This window comes from Miniopterus schreibersii (assembly GCF_964146895.1).
Source record: "Miniopterus schreibersii genome assembly, chromosome: 21".
Classification (NCBI taxonomy): Eukaryota; Metazoa; Chordata; class Mammalia; order Chiroptera; family Miniopteridae; genus Miniopterus; species Miniopterus schreibersii.
Window position 1 is genome coordinate 7138803 of NC_138123.1, and position 22798 is coordinate 7161600.

The following is a 22798-nucleotide window of genomic DNA, read 5'->3' on the forward strand; positions in this document are numbered from 1 at the left end:
AACATTCTCAGTTACCAAATTACAATGAGTAAAGAGGCTTTGGGTATGTATTTCCTAATGAGGATTCACATTTTGTAATCATAAAACCAATAACTAACATTTACCTTAGTAAGCACTTACAGTGTGCTTGAAACGTATTCACTAATTTAATCTTTGTTCACACCCTAGGAGGTTTGTGACAGCCCTTATTTCAAAGGTGAGCCAAGCAAGGCAGACAGGTGACTTCAAAGTCAAAAGCAGAGCCGTGGTGACGCCGGGGCCCGAGGTGTTGGACTCGGGCCTGTGTGAATGCCCAGCGAGCCGCTCGGGACGCGGCCTTGCCCGGTGTCTGCGGCTCAGCGGGGCTATTCGGGTAACAGCGCCTGTACTTGCAGATTACCTCCAGGGGAGCAGACCCCAGCAAGACGCTGCCCCAGAGCCAGCCCCCCCAGAGCCAGCCCCCCAGAAGAAGGAGCCGTCGAAGGGGAAAAAGGACCCGGCTCATGGGTGTCCCAAAGCCAGGAGGAAAAAGCTCGCCTCCTACGACAGGACAGGTGTGTGGCGCTGCTGCTCCGGCTTGTGGAGGAGACTCCGCTTTTCCAGGTTTTTCTGTGGTTTTTGTCTCCTTCCTTCGAGCGATGGTTTTAGAAGAAACGGTCCTAGTGCATTTTGCGTCTGGTTGCCTAAACAACTGTTTACAATCTCTTGGAAAACCTAAAGTATCAAGAGATTGACCGATCGATAGACTGTCCGTTGACTGTTCTTACGTATAGAACTAGAAATAAGATCGACTTTGATGGTTTTGCTTTTTCCTTCCAGTGGAGCTTTCTGGTATCGTTACATTTCATAGTTTTGTGTCTTTGTCTGGCATAGAGTGTCAGTCCCCCAATAAATCATTTAAACAGATTTTCCTCCACCAGCATTTTCCAGTTTGTGTTTTATCTATACCTGAAATTCTTATTTGCAGTAATATTTTAAGTTTTATAGGAAAACGGGAGCTTTTTTTATTTTTCACTGAAGCACCACGGTCCAGGGCAGGGTTATAATAAAGCTATTGGGGCTTAAACTTCGGGGCCTCTCATTACCCAGGCGTCATGCTTTTTTAAGAGAAGATCCTCATGATTATAAATGCCTCGGACCCCACACAGCCTGCACGGGTGGGGTGGTGTCCATGCCCCAGGCCAGCCCCTGCCCTGAGTGTGGGCAGGACCTGTGAGTGGTTCCAACCAGTCGCATAAGGCAAAGGTGGTGATGGGCTGTCCCTCCTGTGACTGTCACGTTATAGATGACTCCGTTTCCCAGCAGACTTGATCAAATCTGCGAAATCGGCCAAGTTTCCCTCAGGAACGGACGTATTAACTTGCCCTCCTGCACGGGAGGGACACCCTGGCCAGCAGCCGATACGTCCCAGCTTTTCATTTTTACCGCTCTGGTGGCGAGAACAGCTTTCCCTGCGTCATTTTAATTTGCAGTGACTTGATTACCAATGAGGTGAAACATTTTTCCATATGTTGACTGGCTGCCTGGCTTTTCCTATATGTTGTTTGCTGTTAAAATGTTTATACTTGTTAGTTGGAAAGACTTCTTGAAATAGCTGGTATTTTAATCCCTAGCCTCTTACGTAGGTTATAAACATTTCTTCCAATTTGTTAATTATATTTAACTTTGTTTATCGTGGCTTTTCTTCTGTATAAACGGCCTAGTTCGAGGAAGTCAAGTTGTTTTCCTTCCCACATGCTTTGAGTCTCTTTCAGGAAGCCTTGCCCCCCCCCCCCCAGGTTTATAAAAATAACCTCCCATAGTTTCTTCCAGTATTTCTGTTATTTTTTTTCTACATTTCTCTAACCCACCTATATAAGGACCTCTAGTCCATATATAATTATTATCTACCTTATACTAATTATATATACTTGTATAGATAACTACGTATTTTTCTAAATGCCTAACCGTTTTCCTGTTATGAATTATGAACAGGTAATCGTTTCTCTTTTGATTTGAAATACCACTTACTGGATTGTATTTTATAAATTGTCATACCTCTATATTCTTACCTGTTCTACTGATAGGTTTTTCCTTCCCTGCGCCAACAGCACGCTGCTTTGATTTCTATGTCTTTATATCTGAGTCTGTAATTATTACTCGTGGCTGGACATACAGTTTGTACCATTTCCTTACACTGGTTTTCAGTACCTCCCCCCCTTCTCTTATACCTAACGTCAACTAGCTTTCTTTTCAATTAATATTTTAGATGTCAGTTTGCTTAAACATGGAAATACAAGACTCAGACTAGGGTGAGACAGGTGCGGTGCCTGGGGCCCGAAACTTAAAGAGGAGCCCGCTCTTAACTCGTGCATCGCCTTTCCAAATCCTCACACCCTTTTATCCAATGTACCGAGTCGCATTTAATCCTTACCAAAGAAAAAAAAAGCAGTTTTGCTCAGCCGGTGTTGGTGATTTCTAGAACCAGGAATCTCCAGCAACTTCAGGGCATGGTCGGATTTGCCAGCATGCGCTCGGCATGCTTCTCCTGTGATCTGTTTTCCCGAGAAAAGAAGTTGAAGGGCTAAGAGGGTGAACGAAACCAAGAAATATGGATGTTTCAAGGAGGAGAGAATGAAAGGCGCCCATCGGATGGAGTCTCAGAAAAAATACTCCCATCTTCTGTAGACATCCCTACTTCTCTGATTCCCAGCTTAGGCCCTTATTAAGAAAACCCTTTGGACTGGTCTCTGTTCTGGTGTCTTTTCTTGCTAACCACGTGTGTGATTAGGTCTTTTGTGATATCTTTCTTAAATGGGAGAATATTCTTTTCAGCTTCAGGTAAAATTGAATTTTAAGCTATATTTTCTCCTCCAGGTAGATAGTCTGTGTAAACTTTAAGTATAAGTTGCCATTTAAATTTTTCTCTATGTAGAAATATTTGGATATATCATACATACCCTTAAGTGATGCCCATATTTACACTTATATTGGATCTTCTTTTAATGTTCTAAACCAGAACCAGCCGATGATGATGTGGTAAGACATATTATCAGGCTAAGGGAAAAGTCTGGCTGCCAAACAGCATTGTCACACCATAATTTGGTATACAAGAGTCCCAAAAGTAGAGTTCAGAAGATTCTTCTAAAGGTATTATTCGATTTTATTCAGTTTTGTACTATAAAAATTAACATTTGAAACTGGATCTTAATCTTTATTTTACTCATTATATTAGACTCATTCCAACATTATTATTTTATTAATATCAAATTATCTCATTTCATGGTGAATGCTAATGACAGGAGTTTGATCTCATTTTATTTCACTTGTTTAAAGAATGGAGAACAGATAAGACTCTGCCTGAAATTTGAATCTACTCTTATGTTCGTGTTTATCAGCTTTTTGTGATTTTTAAAAAGAAACCCTAATGTGAAACTGGACCCAAAATTCAAAATTACAGTGATGGGAAGCTGTTTAGTTAATCAGTCCAACAGCCTCTGGAGGCATCATTCATTGAATTATAATAAAGAATACAAATGCTCTTTCGTAATAAAATTTAATTATCCAGAAAAGACTAACTTAAACTTTGCTGTAGAGTTTTATCAATAAAAGAAGTTTCAATGCTAAAATAAATCTCACTTAACATTTTTCGTATCAGCGGGGTACCTCATTTCTCAACGCTGTCGGGTGAGTAAGGGAGACACATGAGAGTATCGCAGCAGCTCAGACTTGTATTCAAATCCCTACTTTGCCACTTTCTGACTTTTCTCAAATTACCTAACTTCTCAAAATATTAATTTCTGCATCTGTTTAATGAGATTAAAAAAAATCAAACTTTAATCTCTTAAATTTAACCCCTTAAATTTAATCTCTTAAATTTTAATCTCTTAAATTTAAGGGGTTAAATTTAAGAGATTAAAGTTAAGACACTAAAAACTCTGTGGTCGTAAAGATAGATATGTGAAACACTTATTACTCATTAAATATTTATTACTTGGCAAATGTTAGCTGCTATCATACTAAACCACCCCCTTTATCAAAATAAGTTATAAATTTAATATGCTTCAAAGGCTTCTGGTGTTGGCAGACAAATTTACTGGAGGCGTAACATACGACAAATGTATATTGTCAGGTTCTTTGGGTTAATAAGAGTGCATTTGTGAGCATACAGATTGTCATGACTGTTTTATCACCACATTATGTATAAGAATGAAGATATAGTAAATCTTAAGATCTCGTTGAACTCTGATTAGACACAATTTGGTGTTAACTTTAATCTATATTAAAGTTTCAGTTTACTGAGTTAGCTGTTCAGCCATTTTACTACTTAACTGAGTCAAGTTCATTAAACAACTTTTCCACCTCAGGAACCTCTGCAAGATGGAGAATTTGTGTACTGTCTTCCTCGGAAAAATCCTAAAGTCTTTTATAATCAATACGACCTGCAGGTGGTCTCCGCGCACCGAGCCAGACACTGCAGGGAGTTCTGGACCGTGACGGCTGCGTTTGTTTCAAAGGTAACGCGCGGCCAAGGGCGAGGGGGTTTGGGGGCGAGGGGCGGAGGCCGGAGAGAGGAAAAGCTGAATTACAGACAGGCCTGAGCCGGGCACAGGCTCCCTTAATTTCTCGAACATAAGCACGTATCATGTCCAGAAATGCAGGCGTGTTTCTGGGCCTTGGACTTGCAGGTGACCAGAACAGGCCTGGAGGAGGAGGTGGAGCTCCTGCCCACGCGGGAGTGGCTGTCGGAGCGGAGATGCTACTACTTGCTCCGGCGGTTCAGGATCTTCTCCAGTTTCCGGTGAGATGAAGGAAACCGAAACCAGTGCTTTGTAATTTCCTTTTGAAATAGCAGTTAGCCGCGTGGCGTCTGGGTTTCGCTGCAGGAAAGCCATATTTATGGGGAATCAGAGAGGAAATGATAATCCATAAGGAAATTTTAGGTAAAGGAAGTTTACCAGCTTAAGTATTACAGCTCTTAATTTTATCTTTTTGGATAAATATTGTAAGAGAAAGAGATTTTAAAGTCGGGCAAACTTCAGCTGTCTATAATGACCTTAACTGACCTTTGGCTTTTCATGCATTTGTTAAATATTTATTGAGTCTGCTACAAACCAGGTGTTGTTCTGGATGCTGTTGAACAAACCAAACAATTGTCCTGCTCTCAAAGAACTTAGATTACAGTGGGTGAGAGGTAATAATAAAAAATATATCTATATGTGTGTATATATATATATGTGTGTGTGTGTGTGTATATATATATGTGTGTGTGTGTGTGTGTGTGTATATATATATATATATATATATGTGCAAAATGTCAGATGGAGATGAAATACTACAAAGGAAAACAAAACAGAGTTAGGGAGCTTGGGGCAGCTTGTTGATTCCAGGTCATCATTTAAAAATGTGTCTGGCTCTGAGTTTCTCTCGCATCCTGTCACGTTCCTGAGACTGCGATCCTTCACAAACTAGCCCCAGACTGTCGTTCCTTTAGTGTTTGTATCTAGTTTTCTCATTTTTTATTTCCTGATGTCTGTCTTTTCTCGTGGTCTGCTGCTGTCTGCTGGGGACTAGAAGAGAAATACTATTTAAAATTGTTCCATTTAATATTGTAAATAGTTGAAATAACTAAGAACCCAAGGGACTTTCCTGGAAGGGAAGTGAATGGATTTTTTTAGTGTGGATAACCCTCCCCTGAGGATATTTTTTCCGTTGCTTTTCAGAGAGAGTGGGGGGTGGGGAACATCCATGCGAGAGACGCCCACTGGGTGCCTCCTGCACGCGCCAGTGTCACTGAGAGTGGCCGGCTGGCCTCTGGGGCACTCCTCTGCCCACCGTGTCCCTTCCCCACCGGGATCTCACTGTGACAAGTGAGTGTCACAACACATCCCAGCGTTTATTTAAGAGCTTTTCCAACAGGGTGGAAATGTGCTGAGAGGGGCCGTGATGTGGCACTAGCCCCACAAGCGCGTGAAATAGGTGGCGAAATGCACTTAGAGACGCTGAGGGAGGTTCACGGAAGCCGCCGAACATGCCTGCTTCATGTGTGAAAGCTGATGGATGATCGCCAGGGAAACATAATAAAGTGTGAAATATTATCAAAATGACATACGTTATCGTAATTTTTTACTTACCACTATACAAGGATTTCTTATCAATGTACCTTTTCAGTGTCACTGAAAACTGAACCTCGACTCCTCTTGAAATAGGAATCTCTTAAAAATAGTGAGCCAATAACTGTGTAAGGGAAAAGAGTATATTTTTATAGTTTTTATGTTTATTGAAATGTTCCAACTAAATGGCTTATGCATCTATGAGAATGATGATTTTGCTTACATTTACATGTTCTGTGTTCTAGTGATTGGGAGATAGTGATACGGTTTAGTATTTGCTTTAAGTAACTCGGGATGGATGAGACACTCTAGAGAATTTTCCAGTATTACCAAGCCTTTAGTAAGTTTATAGAACTACGATTTATGGATGTAGAATGTAAGAAGTGTTTTTCTTTTCAGAATTAATAAAGCATTTGTTACTTGGAAATTGAATGTTAAAAGAACTAAGACAGAGAGAAGCAGGTAAGTCCTGATATGCAATGTGTTTATAGAAATCTCAGGAGGAAGCATTATTTTAACTATGTAGTACGGAGGCAGATATAAATTAATTTTCACTCAGTGATTAGAAAGTCACATTCCATACCTTTATGATTAAATTTAATCCATCTAAATTTTTAAAGACTATTAGTATTTTTGTATGTTAAACAGAATGTTATATGTATGTATATATGAACGTGTGTGTGTGTGTATATATGTATATGTGTGTATTTATATAAACACATCATTCTGTGCCGCGAGGAAATCGGGGTGCTGGGAAGAGCCTATGATGAGACCTCCTGGGTCGCATAACCGGACCTTTTGCTTTCGAAAGGGGAATGATCAGTCCCGGGTAGAGACAGGTAGTTCTACTTCGTGGGGTATATCCAGCAGGCAAGCTGCGTTGCCGTCGTTGTTACACTCTGTGCCCTGAGGCTGTCGTGACGGAAGTGCAGTTGTGAGAAGCGATGCCGAGGCCCTGTGCCCTGTGCATGCGCCATCCCCCTCGGTGACCCCCGTGCCGGGGGACCGCGTGTCAGCGATGGCCCGGGCGGCTGGTTATGCGGATGACCCTGAGCGAATGGACCCCCTGGCCGGGAGGGCGGGCGGGCTGAGCCTCTGGCGACCTCTCGCCTCGCAGGGCGTTTCTGCGCTGCCAGCTCCTCTGCGCTGACGAGCTGTTGCAGGGCTGCCTGCTGCACGTGAAGGGGCTCTGCGAGGACGCGGCGAACCCCAGGGGCGACGCCGAGGGCGAGGACGGCGCCCCCGCCGTCTGCCTTGTGAAGGTAGGGGACCCCGGGACAGCCGGCGGGGTTGGAGTCCCGGGACGACAGGTACCGAGATCCGCGAATAAACTGCCACTGTGGGCGCCGGGTGTCCTGAAAGGCCCGCAGGGAGCGGGGCTCCCCGGCGTTGGCCATGTTAGTGGTGAACGCGGCCCGGCCGGCGTGGCTCAGGCTTCGGCCTAGGATCCAGATCGGGGTTCGATTCCCGGTCGGGGCACAGGCCCGGGCTGCGGGCTCGATCCCCAGCAGGGGCCTGCAGTGACTCTCATCATCGATGTTTCTCTGTCTCTCCCCGTCTCCCTTCCTCTCTCTCAAATCAAGAAAAGCATATAAAAAATACGCTCTTTGTGACATGAGAAGGTGACCGAATTGTTTTATCTCTGTTTTGTGTAAATGAATTCTAACTTCGCGCCGCTCAACATTTGCTGTCATTTGATTAGCTGGATAGGTCTCGAACATACTCTCTGGATGAATTTTGTGCGGAACAGTTACAGCAGGCTACCCGAGCATTGAAACAGCTGGAGGATATCAGGGATAAAGCTATTTCAAAGATTAAAAGTACAATTTTAAAGGTAATTCTTTAATTAAATCTTCTCACTATATCAGTGTATTTATGTACTGACTAAATAAAGCCTCTGCTCGACCTTGCACCCCTGGAAGAAGTATTGGAAATGGGCAGATAGAGGGGCAAGGGTGGTTAATTAGCCAACTAACTAGTACTGTGCCAGCTAACTAGGTGTACAGTACAGGAATTTTTCCAGTTGCAGAGAATGCAAATATATGTGCATATAAGTAAACTTAGGTGCTTGTATACATCACATATGTGGATATTTATATATCTATACTTCCAAGATGCTTAAAACCTAACTTGAGCTGACATATAAAAGGCAGAGTGATTTGTTACAAAGTTCAGTGTTCCTGAGACAAAAACTCATTGCTCAGGAGAAACATAACTGGATGAGATAAAACTTCCCTAAGGGTTTTATAAAACGGACCCAGTGATTCAATGAAGTGTCCTCGGGGCATCCGGATCCGATAGGCCGCGGCTCGTCTCCCAGGACGACCTTCCCGAGCTTCCCTGTGCAGGGACGCAGTTTGGTAAGGGACTGACGCGTGTCACCGGGCTGTGGACTGGCCGTCGGCCTCTGCTGATCTGGCCGGATCCAGAAGGATATTTGAGGCTCTCCGGAGGAACAAATGGACTGAGTTCCCCTCAGCTAATTTTCAGATGTTATTTCTCTGAGTTGAGCTTGTGATAGCTGCTCGGTAGCAGTGACTTCAAGGCTTGTTGATGGGAAGGCGAAGTGCAGCTGTTTTATGTCCGTGAACTAAAGCCCCTTGTCGCTCATGTCGTTCCACATGGTCATCCTGACCTCCCTGAGCCCGGTCACGTAGACGGACCCCGGGACAGTTTGGCCAAGCGTGGCAAAAATCAAAAGGTATTAACAAAAGAGCCTAGGCACGCCACTCCCCAGTGACCTACTAAGTCCGTTCTATATGCCTGGCTGGTGTGGCTCAGTGGTTGAGCGTCCGCCCATGATCCAGGAGATCACGGTTCGATTCCTGGTCAGGGCAGCCGATCAATAAAGATTCTCTCTCATCATTGATATTCCTATCTCGCTCTCCCTCTCCCTTCCTCTCTCTGAAATCAGTAAAAACATATCTTAAAAAAAAAGGTATGTTATGTTTACAAAACTCCATCAAATTTGATGATTTTAAATTTTTTCTTAATCCTGTACTAGGTAGCATATATGTGCTAAAAAAAATAAAGTCTGATTGCTGGAGCCTCATATGAAGGAGGCAGCACTGGGCTGGGTTTGGGGAATCCTTATGTTTAGACGGGACCCTCCCGCTCTGGTAACTGTATTTGAGGGGGGCCCTCTGTGCAGGGACCTGTCCATGCTCAGGAGAGTGTTCCTCCCGTTTGAGTTTCCTAAACTTACCTGCTTGTGAGTCACCATATTTCGTAGGCTCCAGGACAGAAGTTGTTTTCTTTCTGTCTGATGTTTAAGTACAGTGTAGGCGTGAAGGACAGTTTTGATGGCAATTGTTATGTTCAGTTCCAATATATTATTCAGACTGATACAAATACTGTACATGAGGAGCCACGCTATGTCAGCGTAGGAAACCGTCACTCATCTCTCAATTGTTGATTGAACTGTAGGTGGCAGAAAAGGAGGACATTAAAGAATATTTCGAGTCCAGCTCCTCTGAAGATGGCAGGTCACATTTCAAGCTGCCTAAATATCGACGCTTATTAAGAACGACTTGGCGGTTTCTGATGCTGGTTGACTACATCTTCCAGGAGGTCGTCCGCCAGCTGATGAACACGGCGGTCACGCTCCTGTTGGAGTCATTTAATAACTCTGCTAGAATGCCATCCTCCGAGGGCAAAAAGAATGAAAATCTCATCAAGTAAGTCAGACGTTTTTATTTATAAAAAGGAATTTGTGTGATCATAGTGTTGTAAACACCGATTGTTTGTTATGGAGGGAATATCCAGTAGTTGAAGGTAGAATTTGAAAAGTCTCCTTAGAGAAAATTGTATATACTCAATTTTCACAATGATCTGAACTTAGTATCTGGCAATACTTTATTTAATACTGTCCATAAAATGTAAGAAATGTTCCCAATATTTTTTCAAAATTCCGCATATGTCAGATCACTATATAAAATATGGGATGTCCAGTGCAATTTGAAATTCAGATAAGCAACGGATAATTGTTAGTATGTCCCAAATGTTACTCATACTAAAAATTATTCTTTGTTTGAAATTCCAGTTTAACTGGGTATTGTGTACTTTTATTTGCTAAACCTGGCAGTTCCATGTATAGATATACTGCGTCTTCAAAGTTCAGAGCTACTTTTTTTTTTAAAATATCTTTATTGATTTCCGAGAGAGGGAGGGAGAGAGAGAGAAACATCAATGATGAGAGTCATTGACCGGCTGCCTCCTGCACGCCCCCGATTGGGGATTGAGCCTGTAACCTGGGCCTGTGCCATGACCAGGAATCGAACCCCGATCTCCTAGATCCTAGGTTGACGCTCAACTGCTGAGCCACCCCCAGCTGGGCCAGAGCTCCAAGAGTGATTCTAGAAGGAGCCATAAGGTTCGATTGGAATTTGAGTCCATTCCATTGGCTTAAATGAGACACGAGGATTTTTCATGGTAGTAAAATATAAATAACATAAAATTCACATTTTTAAATACGTAATTCAGCGGCATTAAGAACATTCAGTGTTGCGCAACCATCAGCACCTCCATCTCCAGAACTTTTTCATTACCCCAAACTGAAACTCGCCCCATCGAGCGGTAACCCCTCGTTCCCTGTGCACAGCCCCCACCCAGCCCCTGTAACCTGTGTTACGCTTTCTGTGTCTATGAACTTAGCTGTTCTCAGGACTCACATAAGGGGAATCGTGCAGTACTGCCTTTTGTGTTCGGCTTATTTCACTTAGCGTCGTGTTTTCAAGGTTCATCCATGATGTAGCACGTGACGGTTTCCTTTTGAAGGCTGACTAATACTCCACTGTATAGATGTACCACATGTTGTTGGCTCATGCATCTCGTGATGGCAGTGGGCCAGCCTTTTGGCTGTTGTAAATAACGGTGCTGTGAACATTGACCTGCAGATAGCTGCTTGGGTCCCTTTCAGGTCTTTTGTTTATGTACCTCTAGGTGGAATTGCTGCATCATATGTTAATCCCACATTTAACATTTTGAGGAACTTCCCTCCTGTTTTCCGCAGAAGCTGCCCCATTTTCATTCCCATCAGCAAATCGCCCCGTTTCTACCTCCCCGACACTATTATTTTCCTTTTTAAAAACAATATCCATCCTAATTGGTGCGAAGTGATATCTCAGCATGGTCTTGATTTGTAGTCCTTAACGATCGGTGTTGCTAAGCATGTTTTTGCATACTTACCTGCAAGATTTTTTTGGAGGAATGCCTAGTCAGTTTATGTATTACAGATATTAATGAGATTTAAGAGTTTAAAAAGACCTTTCTTTTCTTTTCCATTCCTTAATCTAGAACATACAAAGGCACCTCTGCTTTTACTGGAAAGATAACAAATCACTCTGAAGAACTTGTTTCTAATTCAAGCTTGCATTCCACTTCTTTTCTAAAGTCAGAAGTAACAACAGAAGCTGGTATTACTGAGGTAAAATGGTCTTAGAAAAATATAAACAAAGATGTTAAATAACAAATAAATGAAAAGTAAATAAGTAAAATAAGTTTTGAAATTAAGATGTGATTTATGATTCCTGGGCCCTGACCCTGGCGTTTTAACTCCAGATCTCTTGGAACGGGGCCTAAGAATTTGTATTTTTAATAAACTCTAAAATAATATGTGGCCACTCTGGCGTCCATTTACATAGTTCTGGGGAAAATACGGTGGCAGTATTTCATTTATTTTACATTAATTTGCTTATTTTAACATGCAGATATCTAGATACATGGTAACACAGTGTCATTCAGCTACATCGAGGTTATTATTTATCTTGTAAAATTTAGGTCTCTATTCTAAATTAAATGTTCTTTTAGTTATATATTGTCACTGAAACTTTAACCTATCTTTCAAATTAGATTTTGAATTGCATTAAAATGGATAAAGAGCTGAGAAAGACATATGCACCAATATTTGAAGTAAATCTACACCTGAGAATTCCTGCTGAGAGCGATTCTTCAGAAAGCTCTAGAGAGAGCTTTGAGGAGTCCAATAAGTGCTCTGAAAAATCTTCAATATGCAAAGAGGAAGGAATCTCAGAAAGTGAAGACAGCCATGCCATGCAGCCCTTGAGCAGTGAACCCCCAGTCATGAAACCAGAAAGGAACAATTTCCACCTGGAAGAAATCCTTTCCGGTGAGAGCAACGGGACTGCTGAGAAGGAAGGGAAACGCCCCAGCAGCTGGGCGATAAGTGAGCGAAAGTGCAGCGGTTTATGGGTTACCGGTGAGGAGGTGACTTATGAAGGCTGAAGTAGGGGTGCTCAAAGCGAGCACCAGCTTACAGACCATTGGTAGAGTATGTGAGTTATACCACACCATGATCTGTTCATTTTTATCTTAATAAACATACCACTTGTCACTGGGGGGGCTGAGGACCCCCTTCATGAGGATGAATATTATACCTCAGATGCCAACTGAAACGCAGACTCTTGCCCGGCCAGTGTGGCTCAGCAGTTGAGCATCGCCCTAGGATCCAGGAGATCGCGGTTCGATTCCCGGTCAGGGCACAGGCCAGGGTTGCAGGCTCCTGGATCCCCAGCAGGGGGCGCGCAGGAGGCAGCCGGTCAATGACTCTCATCATTGATGTTTCTCTCCCTTCCTCTCTCTGAAATCAATAAGAACATAGTTTTTTATAAAATAAGTTTTAAAAAAAAGACTCTTGGACTCCGTCTGAGACCCCCTCCCTCAGAATCGGGGGGTGGGGTGGGGTGGGATGGGGGCACTGCCAGTTTATTCTTAGGGTGTTTGGAAATTACTGACACAGTTCACCTTAGTAGCTGACAACAATATCAATCACATTTTTATTCTTTCTTTCAATGGACTCTACTAGAAGAAGACACCCTAACAGATTTTAAGAAGAAATTCATGTGTGATGAGTAAGCAGTAAACATTTTTGAAATTATAAGTAATTGTATTTTATGTGTTAGTTACTGCATTATTCTGAAATGTGTTTTTCCTGTTTTCTCTCTCAGACTTTTAGAATTCTCTACAAACCTCTTAATTGCTCCCAACAGACTGGATTTTTCAATAAAAATTCAAAATATGGTGACTGATATCGAAAAATGTATAAGTAAGTATTTCTAATGTTTAGTTAGATACGTTGTATTCTTCAGCAATATTTTCTTAAATGTAGGCATTTGAAGCCTTTCCCCAGGTATGTGGCAGACACTACAGATTCACACTCTCTGGGATCGATCGATGTGAATTTGGAATTATTTCAGGATGTGGGAATTATGCACATAACCATAGAATTAGAAACATTAGCGAAGGCTTGGATTTTTCTCAGTAATGTACGGCAGAATCTTATGAGACTTAAACAAATAAGCAATATCTTATATATCATAGCAAAACAAAGATATTGTTTCCACCTTAAATGGATTTTTATTAATTCTTTTCCTGCTTTGTGTACAAAATCTGAAATTAACCCGACAGTTGCCAGCCTGACCAGTGAACTTAGCCCTTCCTCACAATCAGCCTGACAAACATCTGGAAACAGCAGGCCCTTTGCAGCACCTTAAATGCTGGGTCATTTAAGTCACATCACTGTGGTCTGCTGAGTTGAGGACCCTCTTTCCGGCCTGAGCTGGTGTCCAGTGGACGGTTTGATTTCTTCCTGTAGCCTCAGGCATCCAGCCTCTCTCACTGTCCTTAATGTCTAGTTGTGAGCTCTGGATACAAGTTCTTTATCAGAAGATTTGCAAACATTTTCTCCCAGTATGAGCCTTATGTTTTCATTCTTCGTCCCAGAGCCAAACTTCTTAATTTTGATCAAGTAGAGCTTACCCGTTTTTTCTTTCGCAGATTGTGCTTTTAGTTTTGTATCTGAAAACTCTTTGTCTAACTCAAGTTCACACAGATTTTTCCTGTATTTTCTAGAAAATTTATAGATGTGTGTTTTGTTTTTAGGTATATGATTGGTCTTGAGTTGATACTTTACAATGTATAAAGTGCAGGTCTAAGTTCTTTTTCTTGCCTGTGAACATCCAGTTGTGCAGCGAGATGATGAACTCATTGAGAGAGAGGCTGTGTGTTCTAATCTCAGTTTCCTCACAGGGGTCTAATGCTCCACACAGAGCATAGCCACTCAAGTTATTGTGAACTTAACGACTTACTCTCAGTTTCCGTTTTAATCATGCCTTGTCCCACCATTACCAGTTACCTATGAGTGATTCTCTTGTTCTCATAATATTAAATCCAAACTTTTACACCTGCCCTTAAGTTCCATTTATCAGTATAGAAAATCATCCAGCCCCCATAATAAACCAGACTCAGTTGTCAGTAGTTCTAGATGCCACCGATAATTTTAAGGTGTTGCTTCCATTGGGACTTCTGAAAATACTTTTTATTTTACATTTCAGCCCAAATCATTCCTCTTTACCAAGATCCCCGCCTGTCTAACTTTACTGATTTGACTTTAACTATGGAGTTACCTAATAAGACGCAAAGTAGGATAAACTATAAGAAGCAAACCAAATGGCCAGATTGTCAGATCCTTTTTGAGATGGACCCTGCATACCAAAATAAAGTAAGTTTGAAAACAGTTTGTCTTAGGGAATGTTTGGTTTCATGAGCAGAAACCCACTGACATTCTTAGATGAAAGGAATTTAATGAAAAATTATAGTATCATAATTTGTAGCGACTGGAAAATCATTCCCAATTTGTCTTCCTCCTGATATTTCATCTGTTTACACCCCCCCCCCCCAATTCCCCTACAAAAATGAGCTTTCTCTCTCTCTTATGGTTCCCTCATAACGTTGCCTTGCCAATAGGTTGACTTGCCATGACCCAGGCTTTTCCCATTACCATCTGACTGGGTATTTTTGTTCAAATTCACAACAGAATGTCATGGTTTAGCTCCGACCAGGAGTCTGCCCTATCCAGAGTAGCCAATGAACGTCATAGTCTATAGAATTGGCCTTTTCTGGGCACAGAGCGTAGATGTCTGCCCAACCAGGGTGACCTGTAAAGGGATAAACAGTCAGTCTCCAGTATTTGGCTCAAAATAATATAATTATAATTCAATAGCCTCGTATAACTTTACAGAAAAGCCAAATATTGACAAGTGATACGAATTTCTTAGTCTCGTGTTTCCAACATATTTACTTAGTAGAGGTTCTTAATGAAACGAACTCCACATAAAACTGTGATATTTAAATATTTTTAACAGAATCATTAGTATGTCAGGCCATGCTTGTTTCACTCTTAAAATAAAATTCTGACGAACTTTTTAACATTTTTATTGACAGATTGTGAGTCTCCTGACTGTTGTTGGTAACTCCATGGGCCTGGTTAATACATATAGCCACAGGTTTCTGAAATACTGTACCATGGTAGACAGGGCCAAGATGATGATCATGAAAGTATCGTCTGTGGAAGAATTAACTTCAGCGCAGTTTCGAACTATACTGGCTGAGTTCACAGATTATCTTAAACATATTGTTCACATGGCCGTTGAGAAGCGTATTGGTATTTTCACCGTTGTGAGTCTCGATTACCAGGCAGAATGCTTACCGCACATCGAGAATGTCATACGTATAAGCCAGGACCTCCTGCGATCTGTGATCGAAAAAAAGAATGCAAACCTATTGGAAGTAAGTATTTTGAAAATTCCTATTGCTTGAGAATCTTCAAGGTTAGTAGATTATAATTTCTAAATGTGTACTCAGAAAGCATACGTGATGAGTAGTGTCCTCAGGAAATTCCAGTATGTGTTGTATTTGTTTGGGTCTTTGATCAAATGTCAGCTCCTCAAAGAAACCCCTGAACTACACCCCATATCACTGTCTTTCTCTGGTGGGACTCATTGCTCATTTTAAGCAGGGATGTGACACGGTGCAACTTGAATTTTTGTAAGGGCCCCTCTGGCCACAGTGTGAAGGCTCGATCAGAGTGGGACCAGGCAGGAGGAAATGTGTAATCCCCGTAACCTAGGGGAGACGTGATGGTAGCTCGAACCAGGGAAGTAACCATGTGCGGTCTGAGAAGCATATGGGTTTGACAGATAGGCAAAGAGATGGAGTCAACAGGATTCAGTGACGGACACAATGGAAAGAGTGCGACAAAGAACAGGGACCGATGCTTTTAGGTTTCTGGCGAGACAGCAGTGTGGGCAGTGACCGCAGTTCACTGGGTGAGGGAACACAGCGCTCGTTTGGTCGTGTGATATTCAGGTAGAGGTGCTCAGATGCACATGTCTGGACTTCAGGACAGAGTCTAGACTGGAAATAAGTATTTAAATGACCGGCATACAGGTTGTCATTGAAATGGTCCAAGTGAATGAGAATGCGCGTGTCTCTGTGTATGGTGACAATAGAGGAACAATAGAAGCCTGAAGAGTCTCACCGGGTAGGGGATGGCTAGAGGAAGCATACCCAAGGGGCAACCGAAGGGATCGAAGGAAGCAAGAGAGTATTTTGAGAAAGAGGGGACATTTAGTCATTTTTAATGCTACAGAGAGTTTAAGAAAGGATGGAAAAGTGTCTATTTGATGAACAGTGCTACGTGCTGTATATAATGAAATATACAGCCAGGATGTTGAGTGTAGCTGTTAGAATGACTACATATACTTAGAATGGGTACAGATGGGATTTGGAGTGAGATGTGAGTTTAAATTAAGGCTCTATAACTCACTAAATTTCTGGTCTTAGGCTAATTAATCCCGCTGAGAGTTTCCTCCTGTGCAAACTGGAAAAACAAACAGTTACAAACATGCTATCAGGACAGAGTGAAATCATGTATGTAAAGAACATAGCACATATATGTCCACTAAATGATAGCAGTTATGCACTGTCTGCGTTCCAGCCATAATCTTGTTACTGTTGTTACATTTATTTCTTAGAAAGAAAATTATAATAGCACTTTCATGTCTTAGTAGCTCTTATTTTATTTGCAGCAAACATTCCAGCTCCTTTTGTGAACAATCAAAATGATTTGATCATATTAATACCTCAGTATTTTAAAAGTACTTAGAGTAATGCCTAGATGATGTCTTTATTTCCCCCCGTGTGAGATGTTTAAACAGAGTAACTAGTCTTCTAAAATAGTGAGAAATCCTTGTATATTCAAATCGATGTGTGAATGATTTCAGGTTGTAGAATCATCACTGAAAAAGCTGGAATGCGATCCCACTGAAATAGAAGAATTTATGGAACTTTTTACTTTTCTGGATTCAGTTTCCTCAGAAATATCTAGACTAGAAAAAGAGCATTCAACAGTTGCTCAGCTCTACTCTGTTTTGAGGTACTACCAGATCCGTATTTCAGAGGAGCAGGTTGCCATACACAAAACCCTTTTCATCAAGTTCACTCAGCTAAAAACTGCTATGAAGTTAAGTAAAATAAATAAAGATGCTACCATTGCGAAGTTCAGAGACAACTTGGAAGTATATGTCACTGGTCTGCGGGTTGACATCAGTAATTTAAAGGCCAAAGTAAGTTTTTGTTTTTCATTAAAAATCAACTTGATCTTAGTCTCATGTAGGCCTAAGCAGGTAGGTATCTTCTTTTCTGTGGACAGTTAGGTCAATAATTTAATGTACGTAAGCTTCACCCGGAATTCACAAACAGAATTTTGGTGATTTGGGAACTCGAATGGGCAGTAAAATTACAAGTCTGTTTTCACTAACCTCTAACTGAAATTTAGCATTTGTTTCAATTTTGAGTTAATGTAGGCAGCGAACAGCAAAGCTGGTGACTTTTTCCATTGGCTTCAACAGACAGTCCAAGGGGGCCCATGGCACAAAAAAGGCTAAGAGACCCTGAGTTCTTCCTGGGCCTTCATCTAGGCCAAATGGTAATAGTTCCAGCTTCACATGGGTTTAGTAAGTAAGGTAATGTGTTACTGTAGTGCCTGAAATGGGGGCGATACACACCGTGAATTGCAGATCTGATGGTGGTAATAATTAAAATGGATCATAAACAGAAGTAACTATAAACTACAGACAGTCCTTCTAGGTGATGGCTGCCAGGAACATTGGGCGAGGCTTGGGCCGCATGCTGAAATGCCGCCAGTAGAGCTGGCTGCGCCCTGAGCACCGTGGCCTGAGCCCACCTCATTGTCGCTTTCCAGATAAGAACCCCCGTCCTGCTCCACACCGGCACCCGAGTGTCAACGGCGATGGAAATGATCCAGGCGCTCTCCCAGGAGGCGGCAAGCCTGGCTAACAAAATCCGAATGTGCTCCAACTACCAGGAGTTGTTCAGCGACACCCATTCTTTCAACCTGGAGGAGATCACGCAGATCGTGCACGCGGAGATCTCCGACATCGAGTACGACCTGACGCTGCGGCGGATCCTGTGGGATGCGCAGGAGGAGTGGAGGGCCCTCTTCCAGGAGTGGCGGGCCAGCGCGCTCCACGAAATCGACGTGGAGGCCGTGCAGAGGAACGTCTCCAGGTGGATGAACATCATCTATGTGCTGGAAAAAGGTGGGTGTGTCTCCGTTTCCCCCCCTAGAATTACAAAGTGCCCTTGGGGTCAGCAGGATCCTTGTGACTTTACCTGTTCCAAGAGCTCGCCACTAATGGCTGGAGAGGGGACAGGAATATGGGGTAGGATTGTTTCCCGAAGCAGAAAAAGAGATGAAAACTTTGCCCTTCCCGCCCCAATTTTTTTAAAGTGGTAACGGTTTGCGTACCCGTTAAAAGTCGGTTCCCCAGGCAGAACCCTACACACTTCCCCGTGATTCTGCGTCTTCCTAGGGCCAGAGGCGGGTTGATGGGCAGGGCCCGAACCCACATCCTTGCCTGTGTGCCCCCGGGGTCCTCGGGGCCGCGGGAAAGGGCTGAAGAGCCCCTTGGAGGGGCTTCCCTTCCTGAATCAAACGTGAAGCCTCGTCGGTGCAGAGACACTGTCCCTGCGCGAGCAGGTCCTGCCACGTGGCCTTTCCAGAAGGAAACACACTTCACGTGGGAAGGGAACGCGTTTACCTTTTAAATGCCTCTCTCATCTTTCAGCTCTGCTCCAGAAAATCACTTTGAATCGCTTGCTTTGAAACTTTACAGAAAACACAATATCGTAAAAGTTTGGTAAAGAGAAAACTGGCAGCAAACCGCCTAGTCTCGCCACTTTCATGCAACGCGCTGCGCATCTTGCACACATGTTGTGTCGTGTGCGTTCAAAGAACAGGATATAAAGTAACACGCAGGCAGCGTCTTTTAGCCACTGTTTCCCACATAAAACCTTGCTGTTTGCCAAAGGATAGACTTGCAAAAACCAAAATTATTCCCTTGTCCTTTCATTTAACCAGGTCTTGCAAAGCATTTTGTTACTCAACACGGCCTGATAAAAGAAGCCCCGTGCGTGTACACTGGGCATTTAAGAACATGGGTGTAGTTTCCAGTCTTCCTGAGGCCCCAGCTTCGGCTGTTTCTCTGCCCCCTCCCTGTTCTTTTAAATGGAGTAAAAAGGTTCTAAGGATTGAGTCTCCGTGGTCTGTCGGTGCTGGACAGACCGGTGCTGGTCTATGGCCAAGTTTTTAACCTACATTTCCTACAGTTCAGCGTCCAAAATATTTTCCTTATGAAATAATAGTGACTTTTCCCCCCCCTAATGCTCTTCCTTACAAGCAAAATTTAAAAGCCCCAAACCTATTACAGTCTTTCAAATGTATATGAGTGCACCTGCCTTGTCCGTGAACCTGTCTTGTCGGTGACCGTCTGGGAGCCCTGTGGCAGCTGGCTTCCCTAGGGTCAAATTTCATAAGATAACTTGGCTCTGATGGCCTTGGGTTTTAATCACCAGTACTGGTAACTATTTCTCTTTAATCCAAAGTTTCTACCTACATTTCCCACAGTTCAGTGTTAAAATATTTTCCTTATGAAATAATAGTGACTTTAACCCATAGTTCATTCTTCCGGGAGGGTGATAGTAATAAAGAAAACGCATTATTTTAGTGCAGACTAATAACTGATAAACTAAGTTTGGTTTATAAAATATGATGAACCTACCGTAAGCCTACTGACCCACCCATTGCTATTTACAGGTTTACCTAAAAACAACATGGTGATGTACCTGAAGCAGTCAGTGACGGGTTTTAGGCAAGAGCTGCCTATCATCATAGCTCTGGGGAACCCCTGTCTGAAGCGAAGGCATTGGGAGGCCCTCCAGGAGATTACTGGGAAGTCAGTTCATCTTCATAAAACCTGTATAGTGGAGAATATTCTAGCGCTCAAGGTAAGTAAAAATCGTTTGGAAAAAAAAAAAAACAGGTTGAAATACCAGAGGGGCCGCTTTTCAGTGAGCAAGTATAGCTACCGGGAATAGACATTAGAAAAGGGAGAAAACTCATAGGCTGTCTGGGGACGTTGAAGGGGACAGTGCCACCTGCACCTGCACAGAAGGCGCCGCTCGCGAAGGTCCAGCCGTCGGATCTCCAGCCGTTTCCGAAGTTCCTTCTGCAGGCCCGTTTCAAGTCTTTTTAACTGCGTCAGGAATTGTCTGCTCCACGGGATATTAAAAAAAATGATGTTTCCTTTTAGATGTATCAGTATGAAAAGGAAATAAATGAAATCTCAACCTCGGCGACCCATGAAACTGCCCTTGAGAAGATGCTCTTCAAGATCATCGACCTCTGGAACACGACCCCCCTGCACCTGGTGCCTCATCGCACGGAGGCCGGCTCCGCCCCCATCATCTCCTCGCTCGACGACCTGGTGGCTCAGCTGGAAGAGTCTCAAACCATGCTTGCGACAGTTAAAGGGTCCTCCTATATCGAGCCCATTAAGGTAAATGTGACGGCAGAGAGGAAGCGTTTTCATTGCCTGCAGCTTCACTTACCACTGAGCTTTCGCGACCTGTGAGCTTTTGAATTGAGTATGTCATTTCTAGAAATGGGTTGAATGGTTAGTCGTTAAAATACTAAAAAGAAGTCTCCATGGAAACGCTGTTCGTTGTTCATGAGGAAACGGGAGAAAGTTTAATTTGGGCAGACGAGGTGAGTTTTGATAGCAGGAAGGGAAAAAGGGCCCTCTGAGCCAGGACGTGGCCAGCAGCGCCCGGGCGGGGCCCCTAGCAGAAGGCCGCGCTTTAGGCCTGAGCTGCTCTTGCAGGGTCCCCGCAGCCCTCCCCCGGCCCGCTCCCGTGTCCCTTGGCTGAACCGTCCATTCGGCTTGTGTGTGGTGCCCTCCGAGGTGCCTCTGGGCAGCCCACCCCCGGCCACAGCGAAGAATCCCTGAAGCTGCAGGAAGCCCAACAAGATACGCAACACTGTCAAAATAGTTAGTGGTAAAATGAACAAAATTGGTCATGGATCGAGAGGAATATGTACTCAACGAGGGGAATCCGTAGTATTTGCAAACATGCAGACATTTAGGGAAAATGTCCATTACCTGGACTTTATAGAAAAAAAAAAGTTTTAAAAAGTTAGGATAAACCACGTAGACTGTTCTCTCACCACATGCAGTAAAGTGAAAGACGAACAGCAGAAAAATAGCAAAAAGTAGACAACCACCAAATCACTCACACACAAGACAGGAAATTTAAGTCAACCATAGAATAATATACAGGAAATGTAATCAAAATTTTTAAATTGAAAATAAGCAAAAAAGAGAGAAATATAAGCCAAACCTTTATCACGGTTGGCTAGAGCCCTAAAAAGGGGGATATTTAGGCCAAATGCCTAAATGCCTTTATGACAAACGGAATTTTCCGATATTGAAAGGATGAAGAAAGCCTGTAAGTACTAGTGTAAAACTTCTCTAAAAGACACTGTTAGGCTTAAAAAAAAAAACAAGCTACAGAACAATGTATATAATACGATTGCATTTATGTAAATTCCTAAAGATATTACATGTATATGTGCAAAAATGTTTAAAGAAAGCAATGAAAGAATATATATTCCAAAATATTTGTATGTTGTATAATAAATAAGACAGAAAATGGAATGTGTGGGACATCTCAAACCTCCCCCAGTACTAAATATAATGAGATTTATATTCATTTACAGACCCTCCATTAATTACTTCCTGTATGTCAGTGACTGATAATCACCGTTGCTCTCAGTTTCTATTTGATGACTCTTACAGTTTCATATGTTTAGATTTGTGTGTTTTTATGTTTGCAGGGTCTGGTGGATAAATGGGACCACAACCTGACTCTCTTTTCTCATACTCTTGAGGAGTGGGTGAATTGTCAAAGATCTTGGCTTTATCTTGAACCGGTCTTTAATTCTTTAGAAATAAAAAGGTAAAAACTTAAAATAGGCCATATGTGGGTTAAAAAAAAAAAAAAGCATGGTGGATCATTTATTCCCTGTAATTCTTGAGAAATTGTTTCTTCAGTGAATGCTTTAAAAGAATCCTACCCATAGGTACAGGAATATAATCTGCCGAATCATTACTGTGTTTTTTCTTTCATAAAAGTTTGCAGGTGTCATTTTCTAAAGCCTTATTTCTCAGGTATTGATAGGAAGCTAATAAGGACCGGGAAAGAAATGTCAGATACGTCGTTAAATCTCTAAACTACAACTCGTGCCTGTTGAGTTCTGGAATATTAGTGTGGTTTTGATGTAAACAGTAAAAGTGCTCTTAATAGCATTCAGACAGAAGCGATCATTTCTTACTTTGGACCCTAGCATTCAAAGTAATTGGTCTCTTTGTAAACCACACAGCTTGTCTAAGGGCCATTCTGAAATAAGATAGGAAATCGTGGGGTGTACGTTTATGAGGCATAGTAGAGCAGAGGGTAGAAAACTCTGAATATCAGTATTTTGAGCTTTATTTTAGAGGCAAAGGAGA

The 22798-nt window shown here is 42.5% G+C and overlaps 1 protein-coding gene across 1 annotated transcript in view; it reads left to right on the forward strand.

Annotated features, from left to right (window-relative positions):
• The window catches only part of DNAH14 (dynein axonemal heavy chain 14), a gene marked incomplete at its 5' end in the record, with an annotated part of 111605 nt that overhangs the window by 13229 nt on the left and 75578 nt on the right, over positions 1-22798 (forward strand). Inside the window, 18 exons of the mRNA XM_081123985.1 lie at positions 169-352; positions 4326-4475; positions 4647-4759; positions 6471-6533; positions 7189-7333; positions 7774-7905; positions 9498-9748; positions 11367-11496; positions 11922-12198; positions 12895-12940; positions 13037-13134; positions 14423-14589; positions 15312-15656; positions 17153-17494; positions 18133-18490; positions 20047-20237; positions 20543-20788; positions 22126-22247. Of these exons, the coding sequence (XP_080980111.1) occupies positions 169-352; positions 4326-4475; positions 4647-4759; positions 6471-6533; positions 7189-7333; positions 7774-7905; positions 9498-9748; positions 11367-11496; positions 11922-12198; positions 12895-12940; positions 13037-13134; positions 14423-14589; positions 15312-15656; positions 17153-17494; positions 18133-18490; positions 20047-20237; positions 20543-20788; positions 22126-22247 (3360 nt within the window). The remainder of the gene's footprint in view (positions 1-168; positions 353-4325; positions 4476-4646; positions 4760-6470; positions 6534-7188; positions 7334-7773; positions 7906-9497; positions 9749-11366; positions 11497-11921; positions 12199-12894; positions 12941-13036; positions 13135-14422; positions 14590-15311; positions 15657-17152; positions 17495-18132; positions 18491-20046; positions 20238-20542; positions 20789-22125; positions 22248-22798) is intronic.